The sequence below is a fragment of the Gracilinanus agilis genome, chromosome 1 (genome assembly GCF_016433145.1).
Source record: "Gracilinanus agilis isolate LMUSP501 chromosome 1, AgileGrace, whole genome shotgun sequence".
In the NCBI taxonomy this organism is placed as follows: domain Eukaryota; kingdom Metazoa; phylum Chordata; class Mammalia; order Didelphimorphia; family Didelphidae; genus Gracilinanus; species Gracilinanus agilis.
The window spans coordinates 379,240,784-379,257,776 of NC_058130.1; the positions used below are offsets into that span (position 1 = coordinate 379,240,784).

A 16,993-nucleotide genomic window follows, 5' to 3' on the forward strand; every position below is an offset into this window, starting at 1 on the left:
GAAGAAAGGGAGAAAGGAAGGAAAGAAGGAAGAGAAAGGAAGAAAGGAAGGAAGAAAGAATGAAAGAAAGAAAAAGAAAGAGAAAAAAAAGAAAAAGAAAGAGAAAAGAAAGAAAAAGAAAGAGAAAATAAGAAAGAAAGGAAGAAAGAAAGAAAGAGGAAGAAAGGTAATAAGGAAGAAAGAAAGAAAGAAAAGAAGGAAGGAAGGAGGAAAGGAATGAAAGAAGGAAGGAAGTTAAAAAAGAAAGAAAAGAAAGAAGAAAAGAGAAAAAAGAATGAAAAAAGAGAAAGGAAGGAAGGAAGGAAGAAAGGAAAGGAGGAAGGAATTTACAGTTGATATAGGATGATTTTTCGGTACCATACTATAGATACTTGTATATATTAAACAAGATTTACTGAGTTAAAGAATTTACAGTCTGATATGATTCCCATTGCAAGGAAGCACCTCAAGATGTTCTGTCTAAAGAAGAGCAGCAGCATCAGTGCCTACCTCATATCCAAATGTGTGGACAACACATCGTTCTAAAAGAATTCAGTACATGTAAACTAGTTTGCACATATACTATGTGCTACCTGAAGAATCTCAAAGCTAGCCTTATAGGACTCTGGGAAAAGAAAGCCCAAGTTTCAGCCCAGGTGTTCCCAATGAACAGATGTCAGCTTTCAGGGAAATGAAAGTACATGCATTTCCCCTGAAATGGGACATTGTGAACATCAAACTCTCACAATGCACTTTACCTGGCTAGTTTTCACCAAACCAAGGTGCCTATGAGGCAGCTCAGACATTCTAGTCTAATGGGCTTAGAATGCGGGCAGACTTATCAAAGGAAGGAACTTCATCTAGTCAGGCATTAGCATGGAGAAGTAATCTATTACCAGATTTGATGATTGCACTGGTGGTATTGGGGCTGAATTTCTTCCACTGGAAGTCACAGATTGCATCCTGGGGATGGTTACACCAATCCACAACATAGCCTTCAATTTCTCTTGGGTCAGGTTTCCAGGATAGATATATTCCATCCCCTGTGCCATTAACTCTATCTTCTTCTATGTTTCCTGGAGGAAAACATTGCTTTCATTTTAATTCACTGCACACTTTAAGTCCCCAGAAAAATGAACTTCTAAAGCACGATTTCAAAAAGAAGTACAAATGTTCAATTTGACAAACTTTTATTTAGTATTTACTATGTTCAGGGCACTAAGCTAGGGGATACACAGATGAAAAATGACAAGTCATTGCCTTCAGCCTTAAAAATATAGGAAAATACATATATCATGTACGGAATTAAGTGTGATATAAGATAAAATGTGACAAGGAAAGAGAAGAGGGAAGAAGATGAAGCACTGAGGCCCAGACAAGTAAAGCAACTTGCCTAATGGTCTCTAGGAACATTTAAGGAGGGAGAAGTGTCTCTAACATAGACTTAGTATATTGGGATTATTTGGGGGTGGGGAAAAGTATCAAGAGGCTTATTAATGAGTCCCATTACTTTCAGATGCTTTTCTGACCATGTGACTTGCTTCTAAAGATGCAGAAGAGGCTTTCAGATACTCCTTATTTCTTCCACTAACTGAAGATGGAAGTTAAAAGAAAAGAGAATTTTGGAAATGAATTGCTGCCTTAGAAGATGCAGTGAACGGAGTATTGATTTTGGAATTAGAAGATCGAAGTTGAATCCCAGCTCTGTCCTTCTTTTGTGAGGAAAGTGAGGAATATCATGGTGGATAGTGCTCTGGAGCTGGAATCAGGAAGAGCTGAGTTCAAATTGAGTCTTAGAATTAATTAGCTTTATCACCCTGTGGAAGCCACTTAAACTCTTGGCCTCATTTTCCTGATCTGTAAAATGGAGATAATAATAGCACTTATATCCCAAGGCCATGGTGAAGTTAAAATTTTATGTTTTTTGTAAACTTTAAATTGCCATATAAATGCTAGCCATATATGATGACCTTGGGAAAAGATTTTCATCTCTTCTTACTGGCTTACCTGGATTCCTTTAAGCCCTACTAAAATCTTATCTTCTAGCAAGACCTTCTCAACTCCTTTTAATTCTAGTGCCTTCCCTCGCTTAATTAGTTCCTGCTTATCATGTAGCTTGTTTGCATACCATCCTTTGCTTGTTGTCTCCCTCATTAGATTGGGAGTTCCTTCTAGGCAGGGACTATTTTTTATCTTCTGTTGTATTTTGTTGTAAGGTGCTTCGTAAATGTTGACTGACCTACAAAAAAATACTTGAGCTCTCTGAGCCTCATCTGTAAAATGAAGGGGTTGGACAAGGTAACTTCTAAAGGATCCTTCCAGCCCTAAATCTAAATTGTCATCCTAGGGCAGCAATAGAGGATAGGATATGGCTTTCTGGACCATGGCTTAAAATATGAGAATATAGACTTTGGGACTGAAAACATGGAGACTCTCAGATTTGATTGGGAGAGGGTTTAAACTGAAAGAGGAGGAAGGGAAGTGCATAAACCATGACCAGATCAGGCACTAGAGAAAGGTAAGGGTATTTCATGGAAAGAAGAAAAGCAAGAGAGGTAGCTGGTAATTCACAAAAGACAATTAGAAAGAAGGGCAGAATTGATTTATGGCATCTGATATCTAAATACGATCTCATAGTTTAACATAAGGGTAATAAAGTGAATCAGAGATGTATTATTTGTAGCTATTTTATATAGCTATGTGTACATATATATGCAGATATGTTTATCTATCCATCTTTCTGTCTGTCTAGATGGATGGGCATATAGACAGACAGACAGACAGACAGACAGACAGATAGATAGATAGATAGACCCATTCCAGTACTCTCAGATGGGATGACTGAAATGCAGCAATGAAAGGCTATTATCCCCTGTTCAAGAGGAATATAATGATAAAGAATAGATAAGTCTTTGATTCTATGTGCTTGTTTGAAGAGCACTAGATCTCTGCCAAATCATGTGAGAAAATGAGAGAGAGAGAGAGAGAGAGAGAGAGAGAGAGAGCCAGTTTCAAGAAGAACTCTCTACGGAGTCATCTGAATGGCTTTTATGGTGGAAGAAAGATTAGATTTGTTGTGCTTGGCCCTAAAAACAAAACCAGAAAATGAAAATGTGGTCATTAACTATATGAGGAAGTCTTCTGCATAGAAAACCCAGTTGAAAGGCAATGACACTAGACTTTAGAGCTAAATCAAAGAGATTTTCGTTCTCTCTCTCTCTCTCTCTCTCTCTCTCTCTCTCTCTCTCTCTCTCTCTCTCTCTCTCTTTCTCTCTCTCTCTCTATTTCCCCAACTGCCACTTGAAGCCATGTAGATTCTGGCTGGCGAAGGTGAGGCTAGTTGTGGTCAGACCATCTATGTTCACATCCTCTCTGCTCTCCTCCTCCTGAGCCTCTGGACTTTTAAAGTAACTCTAAACCCACAGCCTTCACACCCTGGAGATACCTTTGCCCCTTCATACCCTTCCTTTGATGGGTGAGTTCTTGCCCAGAATCATCATTACAAGAAATACCTAGGCTACTTCTTCTTCTTGTTCATATTGACTCTCTGGACTTTTCCAATTTCCTGCATATATACCCTCTGCCTTCCAGATCTGCTTTATGTGTTCTCTTCTTTCATTATGATGTAACCTCCATGAGGATAAGAACAGCTTTGTTTTTTGTTTTTTTGTTTTTGCTTGTATTTGTAAGCAGTGCTAATGTTCAGTGCCTGGCATGTAGCACACATCTAATAAATGCTTACTATATCTGCCTTTATTGCCATCCGCTGCTTAGAAGTGAAGAAAAAAAGATACATCTCTTCTTGTTCTCCTGTTGTTACTGAGAAGTATTCTGCTAGAGACATTGAATTGCAGAGGGGTGTTTTGCCAATTTTAGGGTGAATGGCTGTCTTTCCCTAAAAGAACAGAATACTTCTCTGGCAAAAGGCATCAGCTAAGCCTGCAGTTGGAAGTGGCAGACACTACAACTGCTATTGAGGAACAGCTTAGATGTAGAACATCAGACAAATAGCCCAGTCAATCAATTTGCCTAGCTGAGCATCATATCCAGTGAGAAGAAAGTCCAACTCAACAATGGAAGTATCTGCTTATCACAGAAGCCATACCCATTGAGGACCTTTTATGAATAATTGCCAAGATACAAAGGGGATACTGAATTCTACAGTTCCATAAGTTTTTGTTTTTTGTTTTCAAACCCTTGCCTTCTGTTTTAGAATTAATACTGTGTATTGGTTCCAAGGCAGAAGAGCTTGTAAGGGCTAGGCAATGGGGGTTAAGTGACTTGCCCAGGGTCACACAGCTAGGAAGTGTCTGAGGCCAGATTTGAACCCAGGTCCTCCCATTTCTAGTCCTGGCTCTCAATCTACTGAGCCACCCAGCTGCTCCAAGTTCCATAGTTTTAAATGACCCTGGCTACATAGATTTCCTATATGTGTGCTTTACTTCTTTAGTGCTTTTAATAGGTACTCATTCACCCACGGTCAATATGTGTTCTGTTGGAATAATATGATTGAGATTTCTAGACACAAGGTTATATAAATATTATGTCTTTTTAGTTTTCAGTAAATATTTTGATAAAGGTTAATTGAGTATTTGTGATTAGCTTTTTAAAAAATTGGAAGTATACTATGGGAGTTGTGGTGAGGCAGTGAGATAGTACAGTAGATGGAGCACCAGCCCTGGAATTATGAGGACCTGAATTAAAATACAGCATCAGACATTTAATGGCTATGTGACCATGCTGGTCTCTGTATCTTCATCTGTAAAGTGACCTGGATAAGGAAATGGCAAATCACTCCAATATGTGCCATGAAAAGCCCAAATGGGGTCACAAAAAGTTGGACACGACTGAAAATGACTGAACAACAACAGTACCCCACTGGGGGCTCAAGAGCTATAATGTTTGTAGGTATAGTAACCCACATGGATTCGGAGGATGATGATTTGGTAGCCCTCCTTCCCATCCCAATTGTGATCCACATGCCAGGAGGGAGGGTGAGAAAGAAAAGGCAACAGAATTAGTGATGGAAGCTGGAGGAGGGCTGGCACTAACCATGAGAGGTGATACATATATTTATTACTTAATTATGTGTCTCAACCCCTTTCTAAAATGAAAGTTCTTTGAAGGCAAGGACTTTGTGATATTCCATCTGAGCACTCCTAGTGCCTTACAAAGTGCACTCTCTCTCTCTCTAGGTGCATATATTCCCAAATGAACTAAAATTATAATTTGCTACCCATGAAAAAGTTCTTGCTGATATGAGAAGTAACTAGCAATCCCCCTTACTTCTTCATTTGGAGAGAACATTTTATGCCAAAATTAAAAGATCATCACAATTTCCTATGAAAAATTTTTAAAAGGATATACTCACTGTTTTCAGTATCTCCAGACACCACAATGACTGAAGGGGTAGAAGACCCAGCACTATTGATGGCTTTAATGCTGATCTCATAAGGTTGTTGGTCAATCGTTTTTTCTGTGCCTGGTGATTCAGAAAATGAGATGTCCACCTTAGGCACGTCCCCCAGTGCTTCCATAACTATGCTATAATTTAAGATTTTTCCGTTAGCTTGAAATGTTGGTAGCGGCTGAAAAGAAATATTGAGAACTATTTCAAAATGGTCTTCACTCTACAGGCCATCTCATTAATTTTTTTTTCTCCCTAGAGATTTCAACTATTTACAGAACGTCAAATGAATATGTACACATTTATATGTTTTTGATTTTCACTGATACTTTTGTTTTCACTTTTGATTCATTTCTGAAAATATCCTTTCCTATCCATCCAGCAAGCAATATCTTATTAACAAAGATTTTTTTTAATAGGGGAAAAAAGTCAATACAGCAAAGCTAGCCAGTATCTTCAATGAGTTTGGCAGTATACATGATATTCCATATCTATTGTTCCCCACCTCTGCAATGAAGGAAGGGAGATACAATCTCCCACTTCTTCTCCATGGCCAAACTCAGTCATTATAAATTCACCATGTTTAATTTTGCTTTTGTTCTTGTTCTTTTCCATTTACATTGTTTTAGTTATTGTGTATATTCAAAGCACAGTTTTCTAAACCATCTCTTAAGTCACTTATTCTAATCTGAGGATTCTCAGTCAAGTAAAAAACTGCAATCGTTGGGGAGAGGAAAGTATAAGATCATAGGATTTAGAACCAAAGACACTGTTTGTACCCTGGCTTCCTCACTATGAACTTAGAAAGTAATTTCACTTTTGGGGACTTTTAACTTGTAAAAAGAAAAAAATGTGATACATGTGAAGCACAATAAAATGAAATATAATAAAATGATGCATGCATGCCTATATAGGGGGAGATCAGAGGAATGAGCAAAAAGAAAATAGGCTTGGGACACCACAAGGCATGACTGGATTGTGATAGCATTACTCTCTTTTTCTAGTTTTTCCTCTTGGCCTTCTCTTAATCCATGTATTTCTTCACTGTGTTTGGCATTTTCTTCCATTTACTTATTTCTCCAGACTTGAGCTCCAAATTATGTCTTCGGTCAGATGCTGCTCCCCATGGTAGTCTTAGGTGCTATAGACAAGGCCTGTCCTTTGTCCTCCTGGATTTTAGGTCAGTTTTCTGATTATTTGGTTAATAATTTTGGTCATAACCCCTTCTCAATCTTTTCTTCTTTTCATAGCCTAAACTCTTAGTTGATGCCAAAATGTGTTTTAAAAGGAAGTTCAAAAAATAATAGCAAATTATTGCTAACTAGTCACTGACTCCTGCAATGTTGAAGGAGTACAAGCATAGTCACTGCCCTCTGCCCTCTAAACTTTGGGATCCCAGAATAAAACTCTGGTTAATTCAACCTAATTATTGGCCGCAAACAAGCCAAAGTCTATAGTCTTTGACACAGCAAGCAGATCTGATCCTTGTGGTGAGATGAAACATATTCTTGCTTTTCTATAAGTGACCTTGGTTTTTTATACCACTGGCATTTCTGGATTCATGCCCTGCCTTCCTGCCCCCCCAAAATACACACCAAAAAACTCCCTTGTCTCAAGAACTAACCTCAGGCTTTGCAACTTTTTGCCTTCATGGTGCCCTCACTAGATGAGGGTTTTTCATTTATTCTTTCATTATTTTGTGTTCACTATTATTGGTTTTTCATTTATTCAAATATTAGCTTCTTTTGTGAACTTTTCATTTTCATTATTGTATATTTTGTTCTTCTGGTCCTGCTTATTTCACTTTACATTAGTTTACATCTTCCCATGTTTCTCTGAATTCTATATAGTGGTCTTTTTTTTTTTTACTGCCCACAATTACTTATTACATTCATATTCTATAGCTGATCAGACATTCCCTAATTGATAGGCATCCAACTTGTTTCTAATTCTTTGCTGAAATAGAAAATACTGGCATGAGTTATTTTGGTATGTTATTAGAATTTTCTTTCTTTGATAGAAGCTTACACCTCTCAGAAGCTCTGATTCTTAAGATTTGCACTAGGTTTCAGTGAAAATGAACTCATTGCACTTCCCACAGTTGCCTATTCTACTTCAAGATAATTCTGATTTCCAAAATATTTCTGAGGGACCTAGGAGAAAGAACGCTATTTAAATCTAGAGAAAGAACTGTGGGAGCAAAAACACAGAAGAAAAACAACTGCTTGATCATATGAGTAAATGGGGATATGACTGAGGATGTAGACTCTAAATGATCACTCTACTGCAAATATCAATAATATGGAAATAGGTCTTGATCAATGACACATTTAAAACCCAGTGGAATTGCACATAGACTATGGGGGTGGGTGGGAGGAAGGGAGGGAAAGAACATGAATCTTGTATCCCCGGAAAAATTGTCTTAATTAATCAATAAAAAAAAAAAAGATAATTCTGATTGCTAGGAAATGTTTTCTTACATTAAGCCTAATTGACTAGAGTTTCTACCCTTTGATCCTATTTCGGCCAGTTAAGACTCAGCAGAAAAATCCCTAATCTTTCCTTTTCATGGCAACCATTAAAATACTTAAAGTCGGTTATCAAGCCACCACCTCCACTCTGACTCAGTCCCCCACCAAGCCCTCTTTTCTTGAGGTTAAAGATTCTAAGTTCCCAATATGGCTTGGATTCTAGTTGCCATTCGGATCATTTTTCTGGAAGTGCTCCAGCTTGTCAATGTCCTTCTTAAAAGGAGGTTTACAGAGGTGAGACTATTCTTTTATTTTGTACATGATTTATCCTTTAATTTAGATTATTACAGTTTTAGAGTGTTTTGATTACCATTTTCTTTCTTACCATTTTCCGACTCAGATTGGATTTGCAGTTCAATAAGGATCTCAGAACATTAACACAAAACTACTGCCTAGCTGACTATTCCCTCCTACCTTAATGCTGAAACTGTGTAGGTCTTCTAATTTATCTCCATTCAATATTGTCTTATTAGACTGATCCCATCATTCTAACCTGTCCAAAGAGAGAAGTTTTGATTCTGCCATCTAACATGTTAACTAGCCTTGCTGACTTCCCATTATCAGCAAATTGGATAAGCACATAATCTATGTCTCCAACACAGTCACAAATAGAAATGTTGAGTAGTACAAAGGCCAGGACAGATTCATCTCCCCTGGGTACTCCACTAATGCTTTGTACAAATCCAGGCAAACTATTTCTGTGATCTTCCCATGATCTACTAGTCCTGTTAAAATGGGAAATGAAGTTAATCTGTCATGGCACACTCTGAATTAGGATATTCTAGTTCTTAGTGACTGCTGTTTCCCTCTCTAAATTCTCACAAACTCTATCTTTAATGATTTAATTTTGTCAGAAATTAAAATCAAGTTAACTAGTCTATAATGTAAATATTCCACTCTTTTCTAACAACAACAATGAATAAACCTTTTTCATTCTTGTGGCAACTCTCCCCTCTCCTAGGACTTTTTAAAGATTACCCATTATAATTCAGCTCTCATATCCACCAATTCTTTCAGAACTCTAGTATGTAGTTCATATAGGTCTAGTGATTGATTGACTGATATATTAAAAAAAAAAAACAAAATCCTTACCTTCCATTTTAGAATCAATACTGTGTATTGGTTCTAAGGCAGAAGAACAGTAAGGGCTAGGCCATGGGAGTTAAGTGACTTGCCCAGGGTCCCATGGCTAGGAAGTATCTGAGGCCAGATATGAACCTGGGACCTCCCCTCTCTGGATCTGGCTCTCAATCCACTGAGCCACCTAACTGGCCCCTTAGTTTCATCTGTGTATCCCCTAGCTTAGTGCCTTGAACATAGTAAATACTAAATAAAAGTTTGTCAAATTGAACATTTGTACTTCTTTTTTGAAATCACACTTTAGATGTGTGAGAGGCTGGTGAATCAGAGTTTGGTAACTGACTGAATGTTGTAGGGATGGATGGGAAAAGGACAGAGATCAAAGATGTCATTGGAGTTAAACCCTGGGAAAATGGTGATGCTTTTGATAATAAAAAGGGAAATCAGGAAAAAGGACAAGTTTTGGAAAAAAATGATGAACCAAGTCTGAAATGGAACATCCAGTGGGAGCTGTCCAGAAGGCATGTGGAAACCTGAGTCCAAGATAACTTACCTTCCAGAATAGTTTCACATTATATCCTCCTGAAACTGGCTGCACAGTTCTCCAGATGTCGAGAGACCCTGTCGGAGCTAAAATAAACCAAAGAAATGCTTTCAGGTCATGCAAGAGTCTCATAGTAAAACATTCAGGCTATCTCCAGTTTATATAAAGGAAATTTGCCCAACTTTCTACCACCCAATTTCTCTGCTCATTTGTGTGGGCTGCTGAACAATGAAGGAGGAAGGGGAAAAATTCTAACACTTACATTTATGCTCTATTATTACAACTGATATTTGACTGTTATAAGCCCCTCTATTTCCTCCCTCTCCCCATGTCTTAGCAATGAACCTCACCAAATAATTCACTGGAAAAAAAAGCAAAGCAATTCATTTTGAGTGCCCTCTTCATCCCAACTCTCCCTTCCAAATCAAATCTATATGATCCCCATTCTCTCTTCCTTTGCTTTAGTCTCAGAGAAGATATCACTACCAATACATCAGAAATACTTTTGGATTTCCAGTAGGTAATTGCTCTGACAGTTATCACCCTAATTCCCAACTAATAACATAGTTTTCAAGAATCAAAGGAATGGGACAGAGTAGGTTTTTTTTTTCAATTCTAAAATGAGAATTTTGGACTAAAGGACCTCTAAGATCCTTTTCAGAATTTGGGTTTTATAGCTTCCATGAAGACTGGGATGAACCTTAATAACTGGTGCTTCTAAAGGGTGCAAACTGCTGTCAAAAACACAAAGTTCCAACATAAGTGAAAGTTCTCATGCCAGCACTTTTTGTTAGAGCAAAATATTAGAAACAAACCAGGTGTCCCTCTGAACAATGTAGAGAAAATGAATGTAATGAAATATTAATGTGGAGTAAGAAATGACCAATGTATGGAATTCAGAGAAATGGAAAGATTTTTATGAACGGAGAGAGTGAAATAAACAGAATTAGGAGAACAACAGATACAACTACAACAATGAAAATGAAAAAAATCACTAGAAAACTAAGAACTCTTGAACAAATGGAAAACCAATAATGGTCCTAGAGAATAGATAATGAGACATTTCCTCTTTTCTTTGAAAAATTAGGAAGATAAGAGGGCAGAATGTTGCATCCATTGTCAGATACAATGGATTTTGTTAATTAAAAAAAAACCCTTTTTTTTGTCATAGAATCAGTTCTGTGCATTGGTTCAAAGGCAGAAGAGTGGTTAGGGGACAAGGGCTAGGCAATTGGGATTATGCAACTTGGCCAGGACCACACAGCTAGGAATTGTCTGAGATCAGATTTGAACCTAGGAGCTCCTGTCTTTAGGCCTGGCTCTTAATCCAATGAATATCTTAGCTGGCCCCCAGATAATCTTATTTATTATAAGAAAGGCTTCAATTTGGGAATGGGAAAGTGGGGAGGAGTAATGAGATAAGAGAGTGTGTACATCTGGAAATGACAGTGGGTTAAAACGAAAGATATCTGTAAACATTTCTTCTTCAGAAGAAAGAATATAAACTCCATAATTATGGCTAGGGATTGCGTTTTTCTCCTTCTTTGCATTCCTAGAGCCTCCTACAATGCCTTAGTCACAGTCAGTTCTTAATAAATGTTTATAGAATGAAATTGAATTTGGTCAATAGGGTTGGTTAATCTATAGAAAGCGAGCCAGGCAAATTCCATGATTCTAGAATCTCCCAGGGTGGTAGGCCACTATTGTTCTTTTGACTGATTTCCAGAAGTACAAAAGGTACAGTATTGGCCTCAATTGGCCTACACAGATGCTTGAATGGGCGCCAGGAGAGGTCAAGGCTGAAAAGCTTCCCTCTCTTATTATTTCCATTCTTGCCAAAATCATACACTCTTCCAAGTTAAATTGGAATTAAAAAACTAAAACAAAAACTTCTCCATCTGTGGCTGATCACTTAATAATGAGACATCAATTTGTTTAGCTTCACACAAAACCTGCACTTGGGGTTTCATTTTTGGAAGTTACAAACCTCCGAGTACATATCTGTAAAGTGCCTAGTTAACACAAATGAAATCTATGCCCACTTGAGATAAAAAAAAATTCAATGGGGGAAAAATCCAATTCCAAGTTCTTTGCTTGACTTAGTTGTTTGTAAATGGCTTGATATTCTTTTATGAAAAATTATCTCCTGGGACTTAAAATCAAGCTGTCAGTCAGAAAAAAATATATGTCCCTAACTCTTCTTTCTTCTAACAGTGTTTTCTAATACATCTGGAGGAAGAAGTCCTAGGATTTGCTTCCCCTTTAGGCATAGACTACTGTATGACCTTGGGCAAGTCACTTAGTAATTTGAGTCAGTCTCTAAAATTAACATGCACTTACTTCACCTGAGAGGCCAGAACAAATCAAGCTCTAAGATTTTTGATTCAATGACTACTTTTTATTATTAGTCATCATCCTGGGGAAAGTTATTTAGCTGTCATTACGATTGGTTACCAAGATTTTTATAGTAACAGGAAAGGTTCTGAATATTCACATCCTAAAGTGGTACCATCAGGAATGGGTAATGTGGTTCATATTTTTCAACTTCCTTTACTCCTTTTATTTACCTAGTAAAGAAATGTCTTCTTGTTCCAAAAAAACACTCAAAGCAATAAAAAGAACCAAAGAAGGCTCAAGAACCCAATGCAGGGCAAAAAAAAAGAAAAGCCACTGATGCTACAACTTAATCTTAAGCTACAACTTCCTCATGCTCAGAGTCAAATGAGATGTAGCAGAAGAGTACTGGAGTAGAAATCTAGAAGTCTATGGTTTAAATTCTTCCTTTCACACTTCCTGGCTGCATGACTGGGCAAGTCCCAAGGTTCTAGGCTTTGGATTCACTAGTGAGCATTCCCCTAATTACCATTCTCCACAGCCACCCCAATGGTTCTACTTTCTGGCAACCTCTTTCCTCTCTCTAGCTCTCAGAACCATAATCACATTCATATTCATATTCCTTGAAAATACATGCTAATCAGGGGCAGCTAAGTAACACCCCAGATAGAGTGCCGTGCCTGGAGGCAGGAGGACCTGGGTTTAAATGTGGCCTCAGACACTTCCTAGCTGTGTGACCCTGGGCAAGTCATTTAACCTTGTTTGCTTCAGTTTCCTCCTCTGGAAAATGAACTGGAGAAGGAAATGGTAAACCACTCCTGTCTCTTTGCCAAGAAAACTCCAAATGGGATCACAAAGAGTCAGACATGAATGAAAAACAACAAAAAGCTTTTGATATACATGCCTTTTTATTAAACTAATTAAGATGTCTGTGCTAATTTTTCAACAGTAAAAAGGGAATGACAAAACTTTTATACTGCTTATCTCATAGAACTTGCATGAGGAAAATAATTTGTAAATCTTAACCTTTTATATAAAGATGAATTAGCATTCACTTTGCATAATGCCTAATGAGCCATTCACAGAACCATAAAGACCCATGTTCAGATCCTGCCCCTGACACATCCTGACTCTGTGATTTTGAGGGCATCCTTTATTCAGCTTCTTACTGTCCCAGAAAGCTCTCTGCAATAGGGACTGGTAAAGCAGCTATCGGTCTGAATAATTGAAGGAGTTTCCTCACTAGAGGATTCCCTTCACCAGTGAAATCACAGGTCTGTATACTAGCCCCCACTCCTTTAAAAAAAAAACCCAAGATCACCCTAGTGCAAATATCAATAATATGGAAATAGGTCTTGATCAACAACACATGTAAAAGCCAGTGGAACTGCACATTGGCTATGGGAGGGGGATGTGGGGAAGAGGAGGGAAAGAGCATGAATCTTGTAACCATGGAAAATTTTTCTTAATTAATCAATTAAATAAAATTTGGAAAAAAAAAGAAAAAACCTAAACCCTTACCTTCCATCTTAGAATCAATACTACTGAGTATTGGTTCCAAGGCAGAAGAGCAGTAAGGGCTAGGAAACAAGCCCAAGGTTACTCAGGAAGTATCTCAGTCCAGTTTTTAACCCAGGACCTCCCATCTTTAGGCCTGGCTTTTCATCCACTAAGCCACCTAGCTGCCTCCCCACTCCACCTTCCTTTTAAAATTACATGTTTGATACAGGAACTGTTTTTAGAAATATGTCAATTAGACCACAAAACCCTAATGTTTTCCTTTCATTATTTAAGTTTTAGGTAGAACCATGAGCCTATAGGGCAAGTCACAAGCAACAGTGTCTTAGAGTTGCATGCAGTGGACCAAATATACCAGCTTCCTTGGTGGTGAAGTTTTTGCTGCTCCATTCACTCCATTTCCAAAAGTGGTTGGCCGTGCAGCAGCGTACTCTAGTTGAATATCCCGTGTAAGGTTGTAATTCTCTCAAAGTGAATTCAGAGTTGGAAGTATTGTACTGATAAATAAAGAAGAAATAATAAACAGAGCTTTCGTTAGTATGCATTATCCTAAAGCTAATGCCACAGGAAAAGCAGGATAACTGGGGTCTTGTTCAAAGTTACAGAATTTAGAGGATCCTGATAGCATTTATTGTCCTTCAGCAGCACTGAAGCTATAGAACTTAGTACCTGGTTAGCAATTATATCTATTAAAACCGGAAGACTGCCAAATGTTATTCTGGGGTGAGCTCCTCTCATCTTGTGCTCACCATTCCCCCAAAGTGCCTTCCTATCAGTATTCCAGAATCTCAGTCTTACCTTCTCATTTACAAAGAAATGAAGTGCCTTTTATCCCCTTTGTCCCAAGGACATTTTCTGGTCCATGACCCAGACACAAAAATTCCTAGTTACAACTCTAGTCAGATCTATCACTCTTTGGAGTGAAATCTCTCAACTATGAGACATTAATTGCACAGACTTTTTCAGTGGATATCCAGCCACGCTATATGTCCTTTAATGCCAGAGGTCAAGAAAAAAAATCTAAATAACTTTCAACAGTTAAACTCCATGAGCCACGAACCACTTCTTACCTGTACTACTTTTCCATCATGATAGACTTCAATTTGACACAAAAAACTGAGCTTTTTTTGGTCAGGAATCATTTGCCATGTCAATGTTGCCTCTGTGGCATTTACATTTTCAACAGATATTTCACGAGCATGCTTTGGATGAACTGTCAAAAAAGGGAAAAAAAAGTGAACAAAGATCCAAAATGTGTTCTTCAAGTCAGAACGTAAATTCCTATGATTCCTGGTATTATAAAGATGAATTAACATTCAGTTGACAGAATGCCTAGAAAGCTATTTTAACAAAAATGGGGGGCAGGAGGCTTAGCAATACAAGTTCTCAAATTATACTACAAATCTGTAATCATCAAAATAACTTGGTACTAGGTGAAAAACAGAGAGGTTGATTGTGGAACAGATTAGGCATATGATTTTTCAGTAGCAAATGATCAAAGTAAGGTAGTATTTGATAAATGCAAAGAGTTCAGCTACTGGGGCAAGAATTCTCTATGCAAATTTTGATTATACTGAATTTTAAAACTGTTGTACAAACAAAACCAATGTAACCAAGAGTAGAAGGGAAAGAATGAACTAGGAAAAAAAATTTTATAACAAATTTTTCTGATAATTTATCTAATTTACCTAATTTATCAAATGTATAGAGAATTAAGTTAAACTTATAAGAAACAAGCCATTCCCCAATTGACAAATGGTCAAAGGATATGAACAAGCAGAATTCAGATGAAGAAATCAAAGCTATCAATCATATGAAAAAATATTCTAAATCATTCTTGATGGGAGAAATGCAAATTAAAACAATGTTGAGGTACCAACTCACACCTATCAGAATGGCCAATATGACAGTAAAGGAAAGTGATAAATGTTGAATAGGATATGGCAAAATGGGGACACTAATGCATTGTTGGTGGAGTCCAGCCTTTCTGGAGGGAAATCTGGAACTATGCCCAAAGAACTGTAAAACTCTGCACACTCTTTGATCCAGTAATACCACTACTGGGTCTATATTCCAAAGAGATCATAAAAAAGGAGAAAGGACTTATTTGTACAAAAATATTGACAGCAGCCCTTTTGGGGATGGCAAAGGATTGGAAATTGAGGGAATGTCTATCATTGGGGAATGACTGAACAAATTGTGGTATATGTTGGAGATGGAATACTATTATGCTAAAAGAAATGATAAGATTTCAGAAAAAAAGCTGGAAAGTTTTACATGAACTGATACAGAGCAAAATAAGCAGAACCAGGAGAACATAGTAAATGTTTGATACAATAACAGCAATACTGGATGATGACTGTGAAAACTTAATTACTCTCAGTAGACCAATGATCTGGGAGAATTCTGAAGGGCCTATCCACCTCCAGAGAAAGAACTGTTGGAGTTGAATGGATGTGTATCAAATCAGGCAATCTTTCACACCAGTGTATTTATGGTTTTATTTTGGGGTTTGGTTTTGGATAATAAGGAAGTGGGTTTTGCATGATAGTTCAAGTATGGTCCAGATCAAATTGTTTACAATCTCTGAGTGGGAGGAGGGAAGGAAGGAAGGGAGACAATCTGGATCTTACAATTTCAGAAAATGTATGTTGAAAATTTTTATTATGTGTAATCAGGAATATAAAATATCTTTAAGTTAAAAAAAGAATTCTCTATTAAATAAAAACTGTTGAGAAAATTGGAAACTAGTATTACAGAAACTAGATAGAGACCAACATCTCACGTGGGATATCAAGATAAGCTTAAAATTGGTACATAATTTAGACATAAAGAATGAAATCATAAATAAATTAGAAGAACCGAGAAGAAAGTACCTGTCAGATCTATGGATAGGGAAAGGGTTCATGACCAAATAAAATTGTTTTGATTACATAAAATTAAAAAGATTTTGAACAAACAAAATGAATTAAACTAAAATTAGAAGCAAGTATTTTTGAAAAAATTTTCAAGTTTTTTTTATAAAGGTCTCATTTCTAATAAAGATAGGGAACTAAATCAAATGTATTAGGAAGAGAGCCATTCTCCAACTGGATAAATGGTCACAAGATGTAAATAGGTAATTTTCAGAGGAAGAAATTCAAGATATTAATATCCACATTTGAAAAATTCTCTAAGTAAAAATTATGGAAATATAAATTTAAAAACTCCAAGAGACCACTTCACAAATTGGCTAAGAAGAAATTAAAAAGGAAATGATAAATGCTAGAGGGGTTGTGGGAAACAGTATGTTAATTTGCTTTAAAAAAACAAACCCTTTTATATTCTCTCTAAGTAACAACTCTCAGTTGGAAGGGCTAGGGTTAGCCAAATGGGATTAAGTGACTTGTCCATGATCACACTGCTAGGAAGTGACTAAAACCATATTTCAATTCAGGTCTTCTGGACTCCAGGTCTGGTGCTCTATCACTGTGCCACCTAGCTAACCCCTACAAATGCACTTTTGGTGGAGCTGTGAATTAACCCAACATTCTAGAGAGCAATTTAGAACTACAACCAAAAATCTATTTAACTATGCCTACCCTTTGGCCCAGAATTATC

The 16,993-nt window shown here is 37.2% G+C and overlaps 1 protein-coding gene across 1 annotated transcript in view; it reads right to left on the reverse strand.

Annotated features, from left to right (window-relative positions):
* Positions 1-16,993, reverse strand: part of OSMR (oncostatin M receptor) — an 84,268-nt gene that overhangs the window by 22,653 nt on the left and 44,622 nt on the right. The window contains exons 8-12 of the mRNA XM_044681362.1: positions 14,464-14,606; positions 13,749-13,890; positions 9,551-9,627; positions 5,351-5,567; positions 876-1,055 (exon numbers count right to left, since the gene is read on the reverse strand). Coding sequence (XP_044537297.1) covers positions 876-1,055; positions 5,351-5,567; positions 9,551-9,627; positions 13,749-13,890; positions 14,464-14,606 — 759 coding nt within the window. The remainder of the gene's footprint in view (positions 1-875; positions 1,056-5,350; positions 5,568-9,550; positions 9,628-13,748; positions 13,891-14,463; positions 14,607-16,993) is intronic.